This window comes from Triplophysa dalaica, chromosome 7, assembly GCF_015846415.1.
Source record: "Triplophysa dalaica isolate WHDGS20190420 chromosome 7, ASM1584641v1, whole genome shotgun sequence".
NCBI lineage: Eukaryota > Metazoa > Chordata > Actinopteri > Cypriniformes > Nemacheilidae > Triplophysa > Triplophysa dalaica.
The window spans coordinates 24,157,181-24,180,079 of NC_079548.1; the positions used below are offsets into that span (position 1 = coordinate 24,157,181).

The 22,899-nt window shown below is 38.3% G+C and overlaps 2 protein-coding genes across 3 annotated transcripts in view; one reads left to right on the forward strand and one right to left on the reverse strand.

The window, feature by feature from the left end:
* The first annotated feature begins 71 nt into the window (after positions 1 to 71).
* On the forward strand, positions 72 to 7,435 carry LOC130426479 (uncharacterized). The gene is made up of 3 exons (XM_056753284.1): positions 72 to 93; positions 3,222 to 3,769; positions 7,379 to 7,435. The coding sequence occupies exons 1-3, from the start codon at positions 72 to 74 to the stop codon at positions 7,433 to 7,435; spliced, it is 627 nt and encodes a 208-aa protein (XP_056609262.1).
* prkcab (protein kinase C, alpha, b) overlaps positions 5,949 to 22,899 on the reverse strand; it is a 161,658-nt gene continuing 144,707 nt past the window's right edge. For both annotated transcript variants that reach the window (XM_056753966.1, XM_056753967.1), the window contains 6 exons: positions 20,499 to 20,561; positions 18,222 to 18,360; positions 13,966 to 14,046; positions 12,206 to 12,313; positions 11,389 to 11,529; positions 5,949 to 9,337 (listed from right to left, as the gene is read on the reverse strand). In XM_056753966.1, coding sequence (XP_056609944.1) covers positions 9,170 to 9,337; positions 11,389 to 11,529; positions 12,206 to 12,313; positions 13,966 to 14,046; positions 18,222 to 18,360; positions 20,499 to 20,561 — 700 coding nt within the window. In that variant the 3' untranslated portion in view covers positions 5,949 to 9,169. The remainder of the gene's footprint in view (positions 9,338 to 11,388; positions 11,530 to 12,205; positions 12,314 to 13,965; positions 14,047 to 18,221; positions 18,361 to 20,498; positions 20,562 to 22,899) is intronic.

The following is a 22,899-nucleotide window of genomic DNA, read 5'->3' on the forward strand; positions in this document are numbered from 1 at the left end:
CTGAAGGATTTTAAAGTCGTCCACAAGACAGTATTAAATCTAAAGTATGATTAGTGAGGGGGTCCTGACACATGTTGACTCACACCCATGGAGGTAAGAGTGTCTTTGAAAGCCGTTCCTAAGGCATCTGTATCATTATCTACATGGATGTTAATGTCACCAACGACAAGGACTCTATCTGCAGCCAGAACTAGTTCTGATAATAACCCACCAAATTCTTGAATGAAATCAGTGTGGTATCCTGGAGGCCTATATAACAATAGCTAGAATAAATAAATAAAATGTTTTGTCCTTAGGTGTTGATACATGAAGTACCATGACTTAAAAATAATTTTGTTTTTAAGAAAATTTGACTTCTGGGAGATGCTAAAATAATTATTTTAAAGTGCAGCTACAGCTCCACCTCTGCCTTTTAGAAGAGGCTTGTGTTTATAATAATAATCTTGGGGGACAGATTCATTTAAAGTAATATAATCATCTGGTTTTTTAGCCATGTTTAAAAAAATAAAAATAGAGCATGTCTATTTTTTGATCTGTTATCATATCGTTAACAATACATAAAGTGCTTTATTAGTAATCTAATATTTAGCAATCCGAGTCGTAACAGTTGATTATCTGTATTCCATTCCATTTTCTACCACTTATCCGAACTACCTCGGGTCACGGGGAGCCTGTGCCTATCTCAGGAGTCATCGGGCATCAAGGCAGGATACACCCTGGATGGAGTGCCAACCCATCGCAGGGCACACACACTCACTCATTCACTCACGCACTCACACCCTACGGACAATTTTTTCCAGAGATGCCATTGATTATCTGTATTTTGTTCATAATTGCTTTGTTTATTAAATTAATTATAACGTTTATTAAATTACTTTCAAGAGGTATACTGAGGACATAGACTACTCATGACTTATACTCATTTTTGCCTATTATATAGTATGGAAGTAGGCGATTTTTGACGCAGCACGTGACTCTGCTTTGTGTCCTGCTGCACAATAACGCATAAACACATTACAGGCCTAATCAATAAAACAATAATCACTTAATCATTTAAATATAGTATAACTCAACTCAACTCAACTTTATTTATATAGCACTTTTTACAATTTTCATTGTTACAAAGCAGCTGTACATGAGACACATTGAATACAAGTATGAATTCTAAATTCTAAAGCAGCCCCCCCGGCCAGGCAGATAGTGCAAAACAATATGCAAAGGTGGTGAGGAACCCAAAACTCCCATCGAGAAAAAAAACCTCAGGGGAACCCAGGCCCAACCAGGGGATTCCAGTTCCCCTCTGGCAAAAGCTGCTGCCTCTGCACAGGCTCAACAGTGCTTGCACAACAAGGCTTAATAAAAATATAAAAATTAAGGATTTAAGATTATCATTAACAATCTAATAGCATTTGAAATGTTGTAGGAAAAACAAAGTTGTCGCGTCCTTTATCCAGCTCTATCCTCTTAGGAGGTCTGGGCATGAACTGCATCCTGCGGTAACCTTGGAACGAAGAGACAAGACTGGCTGAGAGTAGAGTACTGTTCTGCACTCTTTGATGCAACAAGTACATCATTTGTTGTTGGATGTGTTCCTGGTTCCGGTTGATCTAAATAATGCAGCCTAAATCCTCTGAGGATTAATATTATGGAGGTGTAGTGTATGCAAGATTAAAAAGATGAGTCTTTAGTCTAGATTTAAACTGACAGAGTGTGTCTGCTTCCCGGACCGTGCAGGGAAGAATATTCCAAAGTTTAGGCGCTAGATAAGAAAAGGATCTACCACCTGCACTTGATTTTGAAATTCTGGGTATTACCAACTGACAGGACGCCTGAGAGCGTAATGTACGTGGAGGTCTGTAATACAATAGAAGTTCATTCAAATACTGCGGCGCTAGACCAAGTAGGGCTTTATAGGTAATAAGCATGATCTTAAAGTTAATACGATGCTTTATAGGTAACCAGTGAAAGGTTGACAGAACCGGGGTTATATGCTCATACTTTTTTGTACGTGTAAGAACTTGAGCTGCCGCGTTTTGAACCAGTTGCAGTTTTTGTAATAGGCCTGCAGGGCAACCACCTAGAAGTGCATTACAGTAATCTAGTCTTGATGTCATGAATGCATGAATTAATGTCTCTGCATCTGACAGTGACAGCATATGACGTAATTTGGATATATTCTTAAAATGGAAAAATGCAATTTCACAGGTGTTGGCAACATGGCTTTCAAATGACAAAGTACTGTCGAATAAAATGCCAAGATTCTTAGCTGATGACGAGGATTTTATGGGGCATCTGTCAATCGTTAAGCAGTATTCTTGGTTGTTACGCATAGCAGTTTTCGGTCCAGTAAGTAACACTTATGTTTTGTCCGAGTTTAGTAGGAAAACATTGTTACTCATCCACATTTTTAAGTCAACTATGCAATCCTTTATTCGATCGAACTGCTGGGTTTCATGAGGCTTCGAGGAAATATAAAGTTGAGTATCATCAGCATAACAGTGAAAGCTAATTCCGTGTTGCTTTATTATATCTCCTAGAGGTAGCATGTATAATGCGAAGAGCAGAGGCCCCAAGACTGAGCCCTGTGGTACACCGTAATGGACTTGTGATTTGCGGGACACCTCATTGTTTATTGCTACAAATTGAAAACGGTCAGATAAATAAGACTTAAACCATTTCAATGCTATTCCGTTAATGCCGACGTAATTTTCGAGTCTATGTAGAAGTATGCTGTGTGTCAAATGCAGCACTGAGGTCTAGCAGCACCAATAATGAAATACAGCCACGGTCAGACGCTAAAAGCAGATCATTTGTAACTCTGATCAAAGCAGTCTCTGTACTGTGACATGCTCGAAATCCAGACTGGAATTCATCATTGATGTCATTCCTTTGGAGGAAGGAGCATAATTGAGTTGAAACTACCGGTGAGTTATGGCTTCTATTCCTATTGTTGTTACTTGCACCTCATGTCATATGTTTAGCTTAGCCTTCTCTGTCAGCGGCGAGGGTTTTACATGTGATAAATGCAGGGAAGTAGTTAGGCTGACGGAGAAGATCTTAGAATTAGAGTCTCGCATCCAATCTTTATTTGAGGATAGTAAGAGTGTTAGGACTGTAGAAAACACTTCGGATGCGAGCAATGTTAGTGCTCACAGCTCGGTTCCGGTTGAAAATCCCCTGCAGCTGTAAAAACTTTGTGACGGTGAGACGGCATAGTCGCAGGACAAAACATCACTCAACCGTTCCGATTAAAGTCTCGAACAGGTTTGCCCTGCTCAGTGACGCACCGACTGAGAAACCTGCTGAAAGTGCCCTAGTGATCGGTGATTCTATTGTCCGGAACGTTAACATAGAGGCACCAGCCACCATAGTCAAATGTTTACCGGGAGCCAGAGCGCCTGACATCAAGTCAAATTTAAATGTGCTGGCTAAAACTAATCGTAAATTCAGTAAGATTGTTATTCACGTCGGCACAAATGATGTTAGACTCCGTCAATCGGAGATCACTAAAGATAATATTAAAGAGGTGTGTGAGCTCGCAAAAACGTTGTCAGACACTGTAATATTCTCTGGCCCCCTTACTGCTTACCGTGGTGATGAGATTTATAGCAGATTATCATCACTAAATGGCTGGTTGTCTGAGTGGTGCCTGCAGAATAATATAGATTTTATAAATAACTGGAAGAGTTTTGAGGGCAGACCTGACCTGTTGAAACAAGATGGTCTCCATCCCTCCTGGGATGGGGTTTCTCTCCTCTCTAGAAATGTGGCACACAGTCTTAATAATGCTAAAGTCTGACTACCTAGGGCCCAGGTCAGGAAGGAGACAGAATGGCTTAACCAACTGTCTGCTTGCCGTCTCGCGTTACAGAATACACAAAATATACAACATGTAATAATCCCTTTTTACAAACAACATAAAATATGCTGTGTCTGTCCCCCGGATTAGCAAACATAAGATATTGCGTAAACCTCTTGAAAGTAATTTAATAAACGTTAAACAAATCAAACATGAACAAAATACAGATAATCAACTGTTACGACTCAGATTGCTTAATATTAGATCTCTCTCAAATAAAGCACTTTTTGTTAACGATTTGATAACCGATCATAAAATAGACATGCTTTGTTTGACAGAAACATGGCTAAAGCCAGATGATTATATTACTCTAAATGAATCCGTTCCCCAAGATTATTACTATAAACACGAGCCTCGTCTAAAAGGTAGAGGGGGAGGTGTCGCTGCACTTTACAATAATTCTTTTATCATCTCTCAGAAGTCTAATTTTAAATACAATTCTTTTGAAGTCATGGTACTTCACGTATCGACACCTAATACTAAGGACAAAACATTTTTAAAATTTATTTTAGCTATTGTATATAGGCCTCCAGGGCACCACACAGATTTTATTAAAGATTTTGGTGGGTTCTTATCAGAACTAGTACTGGCCGCCGATAGAGTCCTTGTCGTCTATGACTTTAATATCCATGTAGACAATGATACAGATGCCTTGGGACTGGCTTTCAAAGACACTCTTAACTCCATGGGCGTTAGTCAACATGTGTGAGGAACCACTCACCTTCGTAATCATACTTTAGATTTAATACTTTCTTATGGTATAAATGTGGACGATGTTAAAATCGTTGAGCAGAGTGAAGATATTTCGAATCATTATCTGATATTATGTTTGCTTCAATGGCCTACGGCTGCAAATCAAACTCCTTGTTACAAATATGGTAGAACGATTACTTCAACTACCAAAGATGCGTTTCTCGATAATCTGCCTGAATTGCATAAAATATCTAGCATGAGTAAAAACGTTGACGATTTTGACACTACTATTGAAAATTTTAACTATACTTTCTCGGAAATATTAGACACAGTTGCTCCTCTGGGTTTAAAGAAAATTAAAAATAGCAGCCCAACACCGTGGTATAATGAACACACTCAGACTCTAAAAAAAGCGTCCCGGAAAATGGAGCGCAATTTTAAGAAAACTAATTTAGAGATATTTCGTATAGCATGGAAGGATAGTACTCAAAATTACAGGAATGCCATAAAAACGTCTAGATCCGCCTACTTTTCAACACTAATAGAGGAAAACCATCACAACCCTAGGTTTTTATTTAACACCGTGGCTAAATTAATAAAAAATAAGTCGTCATCGACGTCAGGTTCTGATTATCAGCATAACAGTGATGAATTTATGAACTACTTCACGAGTAAATCCAAGATATTAGAGAAAAAATTATAACAATGCAACCTGTAGTGAAATCCGCTGAACAAACTAACTACAGCACCCCTAAGGAGAAATTGCAATTATTTTCTACAGTAGATCACGATGAACTGTCTAAAATCATTAGATCATCTAAATCAACAACATGCATGCTAGACCCTATACCTACAAATCTACTGAAAGAAATGCTCCCAGAAATTATAGATCCTCTTCTCAGTATAATTAACTCATCTCTGACATTAGGACATGTGCCTAAAGCATTTAAGATGGCTGTTATAAGGCCTCTTTAAAAAAAAAAAAACCTCGACCCTAAAGAACTAGGGAATTACAGGCCTATATCGAAAAAGTGGTTTCAACTGTACAACTGTTGTTTATAACAACTTGTTGAACAAATAAACTAGAAATAAGAATGAATAAAAATGAAAATAATAGCCTAACTGGCGTGGGATCATCATAGAAACCCCCATCGCCCCTCAATCAGCATGTAAAAATGACTTTTATTGCTTCTGGAAAATATTTATTAAGCTTCTCATTGTTTTACTGGTTTATGTGTGAAGCTTTATCATTCAGTGTATTTCATGTTGTAGAGCATATTTACTGCTTAGTAAATTATTATGATAATAATTTACACATATTCTAGATATAGCTATTCATACTGAAATAGCACTTTTCATACATGCTTATTTACATACAGAAAAAACACGCAGAACATTGGTTTTCTCATACATTTATTAATACACATTATCTTTCACAATGGACAGAGGGACAAAATCTTTGTAATGAAAAACAAAGAGTGGATAAACTTACAAACTAAAACACTTTCCTGGAATCCATGACTTAATAATAAATAAATATATTTTCTGGTAGAATCAATATTATAAGAAATGGCTTGGAGGAATGTTGAAATAAGATACTTGTTGGAATGTTAGATGTCACCTCACAACATGCAGAAATCCCAAACTTGACATTCCCCAAAACTCTCAATGTGAGACACTTTGTTTACCTGCTTGAGAATGGAAGATGACGTGCAAAACACTGTGTGATTCCTTTCTATTTCTGCTCCTCTGTAAATAATTCAAATGCAACAAATCCACCTAGAATATCCACTTTCTTCTGTTTTTCCAATACACTGGCCACATGCACCAAACATGAGGTCTATTAACATACAAAATAGATGAACGAAATTTGCTCGGATTCTTAAACCAGAAGCCAAATTGAAGCACCTGATAACATGAGGGTTGGCACAATACTACCGAGCCCAAACTGAGCTAATCTGTTTGTAATACAACAACATTTTGAGTTACACAAGACCAGAGAATTCATAAAACATGTCTGTGCCTAACTCTAATCTGAACTGTGTTAAAGTCTTCACACCACAACTTTCACACCATTCCCCTGTTGTCAGATTCAAATACAAATTCAGAATTAATACCCAGTAGTCGCTCGGCAGCGGGTGGAATCTAAACATTACGTCTACTTCCTAGTTGAAGTCTTGAAGTCTAACAACAGACACAGAGAAACATTACAAAGGAAGATAAATTAAGATGGGGCGAGTATTTTACTCGGTGCGACAGTCATTCCATGCTAAAGGATCCTGGATTCCTGGACTCATGCGACACTGTCATGCATGCGCTGACTGGCTTACACGCCACATGCACACTGCAGCAGCACAAACGCACACACACACACACACACACGTGTAGGAGCTCTGATGTTCACGTAACCCGCTCTGTCAACACAGTGCTCCTGCACTTACAGTATATATTATCAGCATAGAAAACATAGCAGATTAATACAAGAAATACATTTAAGAAAGGTCTGCTGATACCAAAGCGACCTCAAATTAGACAAATACCCTGTTGAAAAAAACAGCATATGCTGGGTTAGGCGTGTTTGGATGCTGGTTTGATCATCTTACAGGACCAGTACATGACCATCTTAAACCAGCACAAACCAGCATCAGACATACTAAACCCGCAAATGCTGTTTTTATCAACAGGTTAATTCTTCTTCTTTCATCTAAACATAGAAACCATGTACGATAGTAAAAGCACATTCAGTTCTTGGTATAAAATTTGCAGGTTATGTACGTATACTTTCTCTGTATGTACAAAAGTCTTGTGTTTAGTCTGTACCTTCAGTGTGACAGTAAACGTAGCTCTATATACGTCAAGCTTACCGACAGCGAAAACGCATGATGATCATAAACTAAGACGTTAAATATCAGATAGATGAAAGGACAGCGCCTCATGATAAGAACGTCAGAACACAGATAAACATGAAAAGTATTCATCACCAAAGGACAATAAACACTAGCAGAGAGGGACTTATACTGTATGAGAGGTTATACATATCTGACCCCCCCACCCCACAAACATCTTACAAAAGACATCATATCCTGTTTGTCCTGTCACATTTCAAAATAAAACACTAAAAGTAACACATTTAAACTTGAAATTGACGTTGAATGAAATCGAAATTTGGATTGCAGAATTATTATAATGACAACAAAGCAGATTTTCAGCCCAAATTTTATATTCCACAAGGCAATAAGGGGTGTTTAATTTTTTATATTGATATGTTTTAGTTGTTCTTTGGGAATTCATATCATTGTTAACATAATTTTTAACATTGTTAATTTTTACTGTTCAACGTAATTTCTCACACAGTGTTAAACAGAAGTAGAGGGAATATGAATATAAAAATTAAATAAAAATGTTATGAATAGGAGAGGTGTTCTTTGCAGGATATGTTTCATCTATGTTAAGTTTACTGTAGCAGTTTCCTGCAGCATAATGTGCGAGAAAATCCTTACGAATCAAAATTAAGCAAATGTATTTCTCTGAATGGATACCACTGCTAAACCAAGGCATAGGTTTTGCAGAATCTTAATTTTCTGTAAGGATGTTGGGGGGAAATCTGCAGAATGGGTGCAAACATTAAGTTCAAATAAGCAAAGAGTGCTACACATTTTGGAAGCTGACAATTTGATCAAATTCTTTAATAACTAAAAGTGTGAGGGTACGTGTTGAACTTCTTTGGGCTCATATTCCTGTCCATTACCAATGAGGAATCATTCAATACCGCAATTCATACAACTAAAAGAGAATCAGAGAGAAAATGACGCATACTGTCTGTTGAAAAGGTACAGTAGGATCCAGGTGAGCAGGCAGAGACCGGATCAGAAGCTGTCATGCTAAAAATCATGGAGCAGTAACGGTTCAAGACACACCCAAAATATCTAGTAGGAAAACAATATGCATATATAAAAACATTTTGATGCAGCTATATTTTGGCACTCCTATTACAAGATATTTTTGTAGATACAAATATATATATATATAGTTCAGGAACATTAGAAATGGCAGTAGAGAGGATATAGTGTAGGAATAGGACACAAAAACCTGTTTCATGTCAGCATGCTGCAGACACAAAGAATCTTAGCTGCGGAAAAAGGGATTGCTCACCATTTCCACCATCCCAAATATTTGCCCAAAAACGAATAAGTTGCCTACATAGCCAGCTACCGTGACAAAAATGAAACGCCTACATAGGTAACTAAAGTTGTTCTCTACATGGCGGATGCATACTGTACTCCAGAAAGGATCAATGTGATGCTTGCTAGCTTAGAGGAAGGCATTTGAGAAGGCAGTGTAATTCGGTCCTTGCTTCGGCGTTGCACATTTGATGGCTGAATGTGATGTCTACATAGGCAGCTCATTAGGTTTTAAAACAAAGCTTCTATCATCTACATGACTTTTAAATGCGGACACGTGCTTTTGGTAACACATTTCCGTTCGGCCCTTCAAGCCCCTCCCTCCAGCCCACCTCAGTTCAGATGTTCAGATAAAGGGTTTCAACTTTCTATAAAAGATTTGGTGAGTTCACAAATAACGCAGATGCCATTGGTAGTTTTCTCCGGTCGGCCCATCTCATACCACGCTGTGAAGCGACGCCGGGTGGACGAACTCCGGGTTTATGAAGGAGAATCCGGCAAATTCGCTTTGATCGATGTTGGCAAGGACCAGCTGGTCCGGAGGAGTCAACATAGGTTGTGTGCGAGTGAAGAATTTGTCGAAGTTCTCTGCCGCTTTGCCGCACTGTGAAAGGAAGGCGAAATAAAGGAAGAAGTTCTGGGTTATTTTTAGATGAAATTGAATAGCTGGCATTGAGCCTGAGAGAAAGCTCATTTATGTATGACTTCCTCTACTGATGTAATAAACGTTCATGTGTGTGGTGAAGGAATTCTTTTATGTGGCCGATTGAAAGGGGAATACTAAGAGCTACATTTTACATTTGATATATCTGATATATCTGCAGCCTGGTTCTCCAGCCTACGGCGTGCCAGTGGGATCCGGCTCTTTGACCCCAGGGCTCTATGAACACACGAGGATGGCCGCAGGTGGAGATGAATCAGGTCATTTCCACACAAACTCAAACAACCACATACAGTATACACACTGGGGGGAGATTAGCGCATGGGGTGGGTGGTTTTGATGCAAACACATGAAAAGACAACTAAAATAGACCGAGCCATTATCAGGCCAAGCAGACTCTCTCTGTCGAAACACACTTACAGCATCTATAGGTACAGTACAGTCAAATCCGTTTACTCTTAAAGTAATAGTTAACAAAAAAATGACAATTCTGTCATCATTTACTCACCCTCTTGTCCTTTCAAACCTGTATGACTTTCTTCTGCAGAACACAAAAGAAGATATTTTGAAGAATGTTGATCGAACAGCAGTGGCACCCGTTCACTGCGTGGATACAAAACCAATGCAAGTGAATGGCTGCAATCGCTGTTTGGTCAACAACATTCTTCAAAATATCTTCTTTTGTGTTAAGCGGAAGAAAGAAAGTCATACAGGTTCGAAATGACCAGACGGCGAGAAAATGATGACAGAATTTTCCTTTTTGGGTAACTATCACTTCAACTATTTAAAGGGGTACTTCACCCAAAAATTCTGTAATTATTTTCTCATTTACTTTATATCTGTATAAATGACTTTGTGCTTATGAAAACAGAGAAAGATACTTGGAAGAATGTAAGCCATTTCTGTTCTGGAACATCATTGACTACCATAGTAGGAAAAAATAAATGGTAGTCAAAGTCAAAAAGAACTGCCTGTTTTCCAAAATTCTTCAAAATATCTCATTTTGTGTTTAAAAGAACAACAAATATACACTATTTTTTTCTATTACGGTAGTGGATAATGTCCCTGAACTGAACATTGCTAACATTCTTCCAAATATATTTATTTTGGTTCAACAGAACCAATAAGTTTATGTAGGTTTGAAACAACCTAAGGGAACACTCCTAAAATAAAAGGTGCTTCAAAAGGTTCTTCGATGCCATAGAAGAACCTTTTGGTTCCATAAAGAACCTTTAACATCTATACAACCTTGCTGTTTCAAGGTTCTTTGTGGCAAAAAAGGTTCTTCAGATTATAAACAAGTAAGAAAGAGAGGTTCTTTAAAGAACCTTTGACTGAATGCTTCTTTGTGGAGCCAAAAAATGCTCTTCTATGACATCGCTGTGAAAGACCTTTTACGCACCTTTATTTTTAAGATTGTATGTAAACTAAGACAAAATTTCAATTTTTGGGTGAACTATCCCTTTAACCAGAAATTGCAATTAATTGTTAACAATTGCATGAAAAACAAAACTTCTCAAAATATCTGTCAAAGATCTGACAAAATAATTATTTGGCTAACTTTTCTCTATCAAGTGATAGGTGCTTAAGGTTTGCCACAAAGAAAAATTCAGTCAAAGGTGCTTTAAAGAACTATCTCTTTCTAACTATTTTTATAATCTGAAGAAATGTTAAAGCTTCTTTATGGGCAAAAAAAGGTTCTTCTATGAGACCGTGAAGTGTATTTCAGCACTTCTAAGAGGACTTTATCATCAGACTGATAAACTAGAGAACTGTAAGTATCTGGGAGTGAGAGTGATTGATGATATATAATGTACATCAGATATTCTGTGCATGGGCACGATTCTGTGGGCGTCTTTCATCAAAGACTGTGAAACCACCAGGGTTATGCGAGTAACTTAAGCTTGTGCTTCTATAGCACAATATATATATTGTGCTATAGCAGAGAAGGTTAGAGAGTTGCATAGAAAGATTCACATCACATTCATACTCACCACTTTAGGTTTGAAAGGAGGCTGGATCTCTCTGTTGGCCAGCCGCTCCCAGTCAATCCTGCGGAAAAAAGCCTGTTCCTTTATATCTCTCTCACCCTCCGGATTGCAACCCAGACGCTTAGACGGGTGCTTTGTCATCAGCTGTTTGTGTGAAGTTGAGAAGAGAGAGAATAATAAAAGTGAAGAATTATCTGTATTTTAACATATTTGTATTGTGTGTATCATTCTGAAATAATCTATAACTCTTTAAATTATATTCAAGTCACGCTAAAATACACGACATACAGTAACATCACTTACTGTTAGATCTACTGTTAACCTTGGATAACATATTAAGACCTATACCTACTAGAAGAAGACTGTCACATAAAAAAGTTTTAATAAACGTCATCCTTAATATTTTTATTTTGTAGTAACCATCATAACAGTGCATGGTGAGTATAACAACACCCTTCAGCTCTGAATATATTTACACAAAGCCATTTGCACCTTATCTCTTGAATATAATAATGTCTATTGTTGTTATTGCCATCAGCAAAGTCTTTAATAGCATTCTCTAATCCATATTAATATTGTCCCATCTGAAATAAGCACATCTGAAATTCTTTCATGAGACCGCTGAAAGGAAAAAGGAAATGAAATATTATCCTTCACACAGCTAATACAGAAGATGATTTTCCGTGACTTGGTCTGACAGCTTTATTAAAATACATCAGTAATTTATCAGGGCTCAGAAATGAATTCAGACACTACAGCAGTGTGACCATACAGAGAGCGATGGGACTGGAAGAGACACGGGTGATGGATGAGGACTCACCCCTTTACAGATGGACACCGCCTCTTTGGACATAGATTTAGGGTAGGACACATTGTGCTCCATTATGGACTGAAACAGCTCGTCCTCGTCCTCTCCATCAAACGGAGGCTGTTGTTAGAAATAGAGAGCCTTTCATAGCTTTTCACTGTATATATAAAACACATTGAATAACAATTCACAAACATCAATTAAAATGTATTATGATCACATTGACATATACAGTGGACCCCAAAAGTGGACACTCGCAGCATCATTGCATGACATAAAATATTGACACAGTATTGCATTCAGTAAATGAACTGGCAATCTCCTCCTTTTTAAAGTTATACAAAAATATAATATATAATATAATATATATATATATATATATATATATATATATATATATAGTTGTTTATATTTAATTTTTGTAAAGGGATATTCCACCCAAAAATGAACATTCTGTCATGAAATAAGTAACCTCAAGTTCTTCCAAACTTGTATCAATTTCTGTGTTTTGTTGAACATGAAGAAAGATATTTTAAAGAATTTAGGAAAAGAAACAGTTCTGGACAACCTTTTTTTGATTACCCCAGAAATATCAGCTGCTAACATTCTTCTAAATATATTTTATATTTGTTTGTTATCAACAGAAACAGTTTTGGAACGTCCAGACGTCTAGAGGCCTTCCAGCCGGTCCCGTCCAGACGTCCAGAGGCCTTCCAGCCGGTCCCGTCCGGCCATCCAGAGGCCTTCCAGACGGTCCCGTTCGGCCGTCCTGAGGCCTTCGAGCCGGTCCCGTCCGGTCGTCCTGAGGCCTTCGAGTCGGTCCCGTCAGGCCGTCCTGAGACCTTCGAGCCGGTCCCGCCCGGCCGTCCTGAGGCCTTCGAGCCGGTCCCGCCCGGCCGTGTTGAGGCCTTCGAGCCGGTCCCGTCCAGACGTCCAGAAGCCTTCCAGCCGGTCCTGTCCGGCTGTTCAGCCCAAATATTTTTTGGGGGTACGATGGCCAGTCCGGTCGTCGAGCTCCCCGAACATCCCGTGTGTTCCTCAGTTCCTTATCTGGTGTTGTTTATGTTATGTGTTCATTATTCTTATAATTCCATTACATGTGACCGATTGTATTCTACTCCATTGTCTTGGGGATTCTTTACTCTACATACGCTACACGTAACAGTTAGCCTGATTGGACTGACCCTTTGTTACTGATTTACTGCCTGTTTATCGACCACGGATCTGCTAACTGGATTGTATTAAGATTATCCTTTATTAAACGTCTGCATATAGATTCTAACACCGCCTCTATGTCGACTCTATTACACATATTTTGTACAAAAATTTTGATCGTATATCTATTGACTGGATGCACAGATTTTCATTGTAAGTGAATATAAACAGAATTTTGATTTGCCTTTTAAAAAACTAAATAATAGGTACCATTCGTATGTTGCAAGGGGAAAAGACATTAATTTTATTTTTGGGGAAAACTATTCTTGTATTTCTATTATACATTCCTTATAAATAATCTACTGGCCATTTTTGTAATAACTACAAAATGTAATGCATAAAATCTACTTTTTTCGTTCCACCGCAACAACTTTACCTGAACTCTCGTGTATGATTTGTCGTATAGGATCATGGTCTGTTGCTGGGAGACGGTAAGTTTTACATCAGTAGTTTTTCGATGCCATTCACCTAACACAGCAGGGCCGCAATCACACCTATTGAAAAGCCTCTTTGGCTGACTTATTTGATTCCGAATAACTTTTTACAACACAACCCACCTGACCAGCCAGCATCTCGTAGAGGAGCACGCCATACGCCCACCAGTCCACTGATTTCCCGTACGGCTGATAGGCGATGATCTGTAAAGGAAGCAGAAATTGTCTATTCATCCATATCAGCTCTCATGGGCTCCCATCAATCTCCATTCATTTGTCAAGAACATCAAATATCCCAGGGCTGGTCGATTGAGTTTTTTTTAATAATTTGCTGTAATAATTGCCCCCCAGTGCACTTACTCCCACATTTTCAGGACACAGTCCTGAGTTTGTATAATCACAGTGTGAGAAAATTAAGGATTTGTTCAGCACATTGACGGTGTGCGTGTTTCATGTCACATTTCTCTTCCTGCTCTGAAACGCTACCTTTCAGTTTAGAAACGACATAGAAAACGTGCAGCACTTTCCATAAATAGGGAACAAACTGGTGTCCCATTCTTTCTTTACAAAGGAACTAATTTGCCTGTTCTTGAGCTTGAATGGAAGCTAAGGATCTGAATTTACGACAGTAATGGCAGATCACACCGCATTTGTGTTAACATTAACAATGTTTATTGTCATTTTAATCAGAAGGTGTCAAAAAATAAAATTAAAACACGTTATCATTGTCATCGGTGGCCAAAAGCAAAACAGACTTGACATCATCAGAGCTTGTGCAACCGCTCAGGAGAAACTTGGAGAAATCGGAAAACCTGGTTAGCATTTGTGTATTTGGTTTTACATTAAATAATTGATAAATATTATTTAAGGAAATGTGTTTAGATTGTTAGTCTTTTATTTGCAGTTTGAGAAAACTAGTAATAAATGAGCACATTTGTTTTGCTGTAGAATGGATCAGTAAGATGGAGTGGGAGTGATTTGTCTGTGCTAGTCTTACAGCAGCTGATGGCTTTTATTATGACACTAGGAGCCCTACAGTATTGTCCTGCACTCCACAGACTCACAAATATAACAAAGACTGTCTCTGACATTCACATCAACAGCCTGTGACCTTAAACTCCTCCCTTCACACACACACAACACATAAATAAACAGATTAATGCACAACTAATACAACACTAACTAATATCAAACATCAACACAGCGATCCTTTCTTTGTGTTTTTAGGCTTTGTTTTATAATGATACCTTACACTGAATAATAGATTAAAGTCCCTCTCACAATAATACTACATTACACTACAATAACATACAGACAATGGTTAAATGGTACAATAACATACAAGCAATAAAATTCGAAACAAGTACGTTCAAAAATAATAAAAGTCTGCAAAAAAGTGTCGAACATTTCTTATCAAATTCTTCCAAGACCAAATAATCTGAGCTATCATTTTTTATTTAAAGGAAGAGTTCACATTACAAATAAAAATTCTGTCATCGTTTATTCAACATCATGTCTTTCAAAACCTTTATATGACTCTTTCTTTTGAGACAGATAGAACTACATGTGAAGAAGATATTTTGAGAAATTTCTCAATTGGGGTCCCAAATTGTTTGGTCTCTAAACATTCTTCAAAATATATTTTTGGTGTTCTGCAGGAGAAAGAAAGCCATACAGATTTGGAATGACATGAGGATAAATAAATAAACTTTAGCTTTATCTAAGATAAAAACATCTGGAAGAAAGTTGATGGTAAAACAACAGAAATGTCTATGAATTCCTCATTAATAAGAAAATCCTCCTGATCCAGGAGAATGAGATGTGGTGTCGGTTGAGGTCATCTGGGTACAGTGAACTCATTTGCATGTAAGAGAAACCAGTCTGACATGATCTGAGCTTTCTGACATGACACGTTATTCATGAGAAGATGGTTAAACTGTGGTCATGAAGGGATAGAGATGGTCATCAAAAATATATTCAGACAGCATGCACTGTATATCGAAATACCACGGCAAGACCGCTAAACTATGGTACCACCACAGTAAGCTAATATTTTTAAATGAATATTCTGTACAACAATGAAGCACTATACACACAAAAATACAAACTTCATTGTGTTTCTAAAATTATCCCTGCAGGCTGTGGACTGGCTTGACTGAAAGAGATCATTACAGACAGAGGAGATAAAGAGGTGGACCGCTTCTGGATGAGTAAATGGCTGCTCGTGGTACATCAGACATGCTGTAGATTCTAATAGAGGATCTTCGATCTTTATGTAATGAGAAAACTGAAATGACACAGTGACCTTCTAAAGATGATAAAAACACTCAGGGATGCCGCAACAATGCGAGGGAATTACTATCTATATCTATACAATATCTAATATCTATACAGGTGTGGGTGAATTTTATCACTGTATGATAAAAGTAGAGTGTTAACATTCTGAAAAATATCTCCCACTGTGTTTAAAAAGATGTGAGGGTGAAAAAAACATTCAATCAAACATTTCATTTTTATGCTGAACTGTTTCTTTAAGCCTTCATCTCTCATTTTCCTTTGAAGCGCAGTTGAGTGGTAAGTGCATCCATTCTGACAGGTCACTGAGGACTCCCAAAGAACTCAACCGAACTTCCTCACAAAACACAATGAAATACTGAGGTTTGGTTTACGAACGAATCATTCTTTTTAACCGGTTCTTTTCAGTGAACCGGTCAATCCAGTTCAACAAATTGTACTGAATCGTTCTAAAACAGTTTGTGTCTCCGCTTGATTACTCACTTTCTGGCGTGTCTGAGAGTCCCTCTGACTCTAAATAAACCATTTTATTATTCAATTACTCCACCAGTTCGGAACTGAACTGGTGTGAAGAGAGAACTATTAAGCCGGAGCAGCTGACACTGAGTGGTTTCCAACAAGCCGTGTAAATAAATCATATTATACTTTTGATACTTTCTTCACTGAAGTTTCCATATTTCTCAGACTTTACTAATCTCAGACTGATAAGAAACAGGGTCACAGGAAGAGATCAATATGTGATTACTTAGCTCAGAGCTTTCATGAAATCTCACTTAAATGAAGGTGTACGATGCCTTCTAAGATAGCTCCTGATGATTCACTGTACCTTAAAAAGACCAAATCAATCTTGCACCACAAACACAAGCACACTGCATCTAACCCTTTAAGATTCTGAGAGAAATCAAGCAGTTTGTCACCTCCTACAGTGTTTAGAGCTGTCTCTCTGATATGAGGATCCAGCCAAGGACACATCATGCCCATGTTTGCTATCTCTACTGCTAAATGCAATATGCTTTTCATTCAGTGTGTCCTGTTTGTGTCGTAAAGATGGAAGAGCGCATGATGTTCCTGCATCCCACACTCTTCTGCTGCTCAGATCCCCCACACACTAAACACACACACCCACACGCATACACACGCTGCACACACTCAAACACGCCCACACACACACACTTTCCACTAGAACATTAAGTTAGTGCGTTGCACATTGAGTGACTCCTGCCCCATTTAAAAAAAAAAATAACTCACAAAATGTATTCTATTTGACAGTACAGCAAGTAGACAATAAAGTGTGGACTTCCCAGACTATTACCTCATCTTAAGTGAGATTACGCTCTAAAGGGAACGATCAGGTTCAGTTTGAAGTGCGAACGCCGTAGGGAATAAGAGAATATTGATACATCTCTTCAACGGAAGTGGAGAGGAAAAATCCCAAATGTCATTGGACCATGCCAAACGGTGGCAAATTTATCAATGCATTTTGCACATTGTGTAATTCTATTATTATAATTACGGTTTGTTTATTTGCTTATTTCATGTTTTGTATCATTTTTTTGTATCAATTTGGTTCACACTCGAGATGATGAATGACTGTATTCATATATGTATATTTCACACTGCAATTAAAAAATAATTTGAAAGTCAATAAATACAAGCATAAAAGTTTTGATTATATACAACCCTATTAATTGTAACACATCTACATTCTGGAAATTGATGAAGGGCTGAAATACACAATCATGTCATAAAATGGTTAATGTTTAATGGTGGTGTGAGTGACTAGTTTTTCTCTTATGCTTTTCTCTCATAAATGTCAATTTTGTTAGTTTCGGAGCACTGGTGTATAGATACTCTTAATGCTAACTTATTCATACTAAAAGCCTAAACTTTTTGATTTCATGGGATACTATCTACATTACATACTATAAACATTTTTTTTTTGGTGGGGGGTGTGGGGGTAAATCCTGGAAATTGTTGTTGCTTCGAGAGACAAATGAAGTTTGTGTAAAGAGTGACTTTTGCTATGTTGCTGTCATGGCTGCATTGTGGTTAAGGTTTATCTGGGTCAGTCCCCATCCGCTAACCTCTGGGGCGATGTAATCCGGTGTTCCACAGAACGTGCGTGTTGTCATGGCCTCAAACATGTTCTCCTTACACATGCCAAAGTCTGCAATCTTAATGTGTCCCTCAGAGTCCAACATCACGTTATCCAACTTCAGATCTCTGTCGACACAGACAAAACGCTTAATCAGTTTGGCTGATAGTTTTAACCAGCAATTACACTGTTCTGCTATAACTTCAGGTCCTGTGAATGGCACCATTTGTTTGATCTCTAATACAGCAGGATGCCATTAAACCATTGTTTGTTAAAATGGACACAACAATGTCAAAATAAGAGGTAGAGGACATATTTTTCAAATAACCTTTTACAGTTATTCATTTTCGGTGACAAACATACAGCATTTGAAATCAATAAGTAAGACTGCAATAAGTATCATGGAAGTACTACTACTTCTTAGGACCAGATTTACAAAACAAGCAAACATCAAACATTTTGTCACGAACATAACAGTATATATGAGTACGAATGTACATGTCCAGTTCTGTACAGCTCATTAGGCTCGTACGAGGCGGTTTTGTGAGTTAACAGGCGGGTGTTTAGCAGTGTGTGTGGATGTGGGCAGTGAGAGAGGACAGGGCGACCTCAGTCTTCATCATCAAACAGCATTATTAATACAAGTTGAACGATGTGGCCTTCCGGGGACGTGTAGGCCAGCGGGGGTCCGCATGCAGACAAACAGCATTTCTTCTGATTTCCTCACAGAATGACTCATTCTCCACATCATTTATACTGAACTTTCTCAGCGTTTGCTACCCGCTCAAGCCCGAATAAAGGTATATGTATTCAGGTAATGGGTGTTTTCATCAATCCCTGCATTTCTATTTGCACACAAATGTCTCTGGACAGCATGTCTGGTTATGAGTCAAACAACGCCAACATTTTGACACATTGGCAGTAAAACAATATTTACAGTAAACATTCATCACATCTTACTTCATCTTTCTCTTAGCACCTCAAAGCTCTGACAGTGAACATCTCACATTGCTTTCTAAATTAACTACATACAGTATAGGGAACGGTCCATGTGATAACCGACCACAATTGAATAATGATAAGCAGTAATCCGCTTCTTGTTGAGGATATTGTTGTAATTCACTATGTTTTACAGATTTTCAAGAAAACGGTTATGCATTTCGCTGGACATTTTTTTTACTGCCCAAAGTGAAGAAAACTTTGAAAGTGTTTGTAACCTTTTTGGCTAGTGCAAACTGTTGAAGATGTACAGATTTCACATCCATAGCACATACAGTTTATGCTTAAAAGAAGTCGTATGACTAGGCTAAAACTAATATTTTCATTTGTTTACGATGCAATGTGTATAAACCATCAAAAGGTTCAAAAACGCTGTATTTTCCACATACCGTGCATGTTTGTATCTCCTCTTTGCCCCGTCTCTCAGAAACGTTCAGATTTTTTACAAAGCTCATTGCTCTGAAAAGCGAGGTGTGCTATGATTTTCAAGTTAACCAGTGATTGGTCGTATACTGCAAGCATGTGACTGAAATGTCAGAGCCATTGAGAGAGAGAGTTCTGCCAACGGCAGTCCAAAACGCTCACATGTCACATGATTCATGGCGCCTTCATATAGTTCGAGGAAGTTATGTTTTTGCTTTAAATGGTTTATTTCTTTTATTTTTTTACACATTAAATGGCTTTTGTCTTTAAATGGGTTAGAATTTTACCAAACATCAGGTTCCAAAGCAATTGTACTGACAGGTACGACCACCTTCCTAGCATATACATTAGTCAAATCAAACCACGAACTGAAGTAGATTTGTGGGGGTGTGGTTAGACGAGGCGTTTCAGGCAGGTCTGGGTGAGCATTCGCTTTTAGAAAGAATCCATCTTTTGTTCCCACACTTACATTTTTGCAATTTTACGTGTCTAATCCATACATGGGCAACTTATATCACCAAAGACACAAAAAAACACGTATGACCTTTTTAAGACAGAATTTTTGGCAACACGCAGCAGATCTACGCATGTTTTGTACTTTTGTAATAATAATAATGAAAACCATTGTCTTAAGTTTTAGCTGTAAATGCTTCTGTTCTTCTCATTTGGCCAAGGTGGTAAAAGAGTTCAGACAAAAGATTTTGTTATGAGATCTGAGTAAATGAGAAAAAAACACCTCTGGCAATTGAACATATAGTACAAAAATAACTAATGTGTCATACCCTTCTTCTAGCATTATTAAAGCATTATTGAAGAACTAAAATAAAGTAAATAATATTCTCACCTGTAGATAACTCCCTTGCTGTGGAGAAAAAAGAGTCCCACCGCAATCTCTGCTGCATAAAATCTGTCAACACAACACAGTTTACATTACTCAACATTACACTGCTAAAATACCAGCCCTGCATACGTCTGGTGTGTTGTCGCTCCAACCAATGAAAATAATTTGGTTGCAAATCCAAAATCTACTAAAACTGTATGTAGACAAGCAGGTTACTACAAACAGTGCTGTTATGCATAATATCAGCACTAATGACATGCATTTTATCCAGTCAAATTAGTGAAATGGACATGAAATGTTTTTCGATGCACAGACAGCCCTACAATAATCTGCCTTTGAATGTGGCAGCAGATTTTCTGGTGTCTTGTTTTCCAGGTCTAGAGAGATTGTGTGCTGTTCTGAGATCAGAGATTACAAAAACAATTTACACAAATCTATTTCAGCAGCATATTCTGTTATTCTAAAGGCTTTTTTGAATACAGGCCCTCCTATGGTTTTCTTTATTTATGTTGGCAGATCCATTTATGAGCACAGGCAGGTTTTTGATGGATTTGATGTTTCTTGCTGCTGAGAGTGACATCAGAAATATGAGAACACAGACGAGGCACATCAATACATTTTTCATCATTTCAGAAAGGACCAACATTACGGACACGCAGGCAATGTTTTATGAGTTTGGCATACTACCATACTACTCTGAGGTATTTATTTTAGAGGCGACATACTGTAACACATGACCATTATTTGACAGGAGTGTATAAAAGGAATATTTAGGATTGTTTGAATGCATTACACCAGAACAAACACAAGGAGGGATGAAGCATCTTGTGTAAAATCTAGTGGTGGGCCGTTAACGGGGTTAACGCCGTTAACGCAGTGAGACTCTTATCGCGCGATAAAAAAAAGGTCGCCATTAATCTATTCTCAAAGTTGGGTTGGGAGCTGGGTCTATACTACGCAAGCTATGATGACTTTCACCTTGATATTTTAGCGCGGATGTATACCAGCTTAACTGCACTGTACGGGGCGAGAACGAGATTTTTCAACTCGCGTGATTCGCGTCATTCGCGGAAGCAGAAGCCGCCTCATCATCTCATAACCAGGGCTTCATTCGCGCGATTCGCGCAGCAAGTAGGTCTATTGGCTCTTTGCATTAACATATAAATCACTCGCGCTTGACACGCCATTCGCTTTTTTTTTCTGAACACAACATAACGTTACTGTGAAATTACCGCATCAAACGTGACGTGCTAACATGGATGCAGCTAGGAAGCCGCCGGGTTTGCTTCAGGGAATATTAATTTTTAAGAAGCTTCCCAATAGACACATTGACAAAACTAAAGGTGTTTGCACCTTGTGCAATGCGGAATTGGTTTAAAAAAACACTTTCTCTCAACAGGTAGTGGTCTAACTTTAGTTGAAACCAGTAACTTTGTATTGAGATCTAATGTATTATGGCTCCTGTATGTCATATCGCCTGTTGCTCCCTCACTCTTTGTAAGTCGCTTTGGATAAAAGCGTCTGCTAAATGACTAAATGTAAATGTACTGTAGGAGCTCTTCCAGTCTCAAGTACCACCTAAACGCAAATCATCCCTTAGCTAATGCGGAAGTAAACACAAGTTCATTTTATTGAACATAATTTAATTTTCATCACCAATTATCATAGTAGAACAGCTTTCTCAAGCAGTTTGTGATGCATTTTGGAAACAGGAGATGAGCCCCTGGTCTAATGCGCCACCTGGCTTGAGAAACCCGTTCTCAAAGACTTACTTTTAGTCATTATTTGGGTAGCACACATATTCTGAATGCCTTCGGCAGAATTCAAATGAGCCATTTTAATCTAGATTAATCTAGATTAATCTTGGAATTAATCTAGATTAAAAAAAATAATCTATGCCCACCACTAGTAAAATCCCATGTAAAACGTCTTGGTTACGTATGTAACCTCAGTTCCCTGATGGAGGGAACGAGACGTTGTGTCGAGAACGACAGATGGGGTTCGCCCTTGAGAACCAATCAACTCTGACTACTATAGAAAAGGCCAATGAAATTTGGCGAATGCAATTTGCATGCCGGGCTCCGCCCCCGGAAATCCGGTATAAAAGGAGGCCGGCGTGCAGCATTCACTTACCTTTGTTCTGAAGAGCCTGAGACCTCTCAAACTGCAGCAGAATACGATACGTGTTCGTGGCATAAGGGACACAACGTCTCGTTCCCTCCATCAGGGAACTGAGGTTACATACGTAACCAAGACGTTCCCTTTCTGTCGGTCTCTCGACGTTGTGTCGAGAACGACAGATGGGGTTGCCTATGGAAAACGCCACAACGCTGTATCGCGTCACAATCTCTAGCGAAGCGACGGTAACAAGCCTGGGCGTGTCATCTCGAAGCTTTCGTGAGAC

What these genes read in the sequence shown, in the direction of transcription:
- LOC130426479 (XM_056753284.1), top strand. Translation starts at nt 72, where the DNA reads ATGTTGACTCACACCCATGGAG. An exon ending in GTTGACTCACACCCATGGAG is followed by an intron (nt 94 to 3,221) that starts GTAAGAGTGTCT and finishes GGCATAGTCGCA; the next exon opens with GGACAAAACATCACTCAACC. An exon ending in CTCTCCTCTCTAGAAATGTG is followed by an intron (nt 3,770 to 7,378) that starts GCACACAGTCTT and finishes CTGTACCTTCAG; the next exon opens with TGTGACAGTAAACGTAGCTC.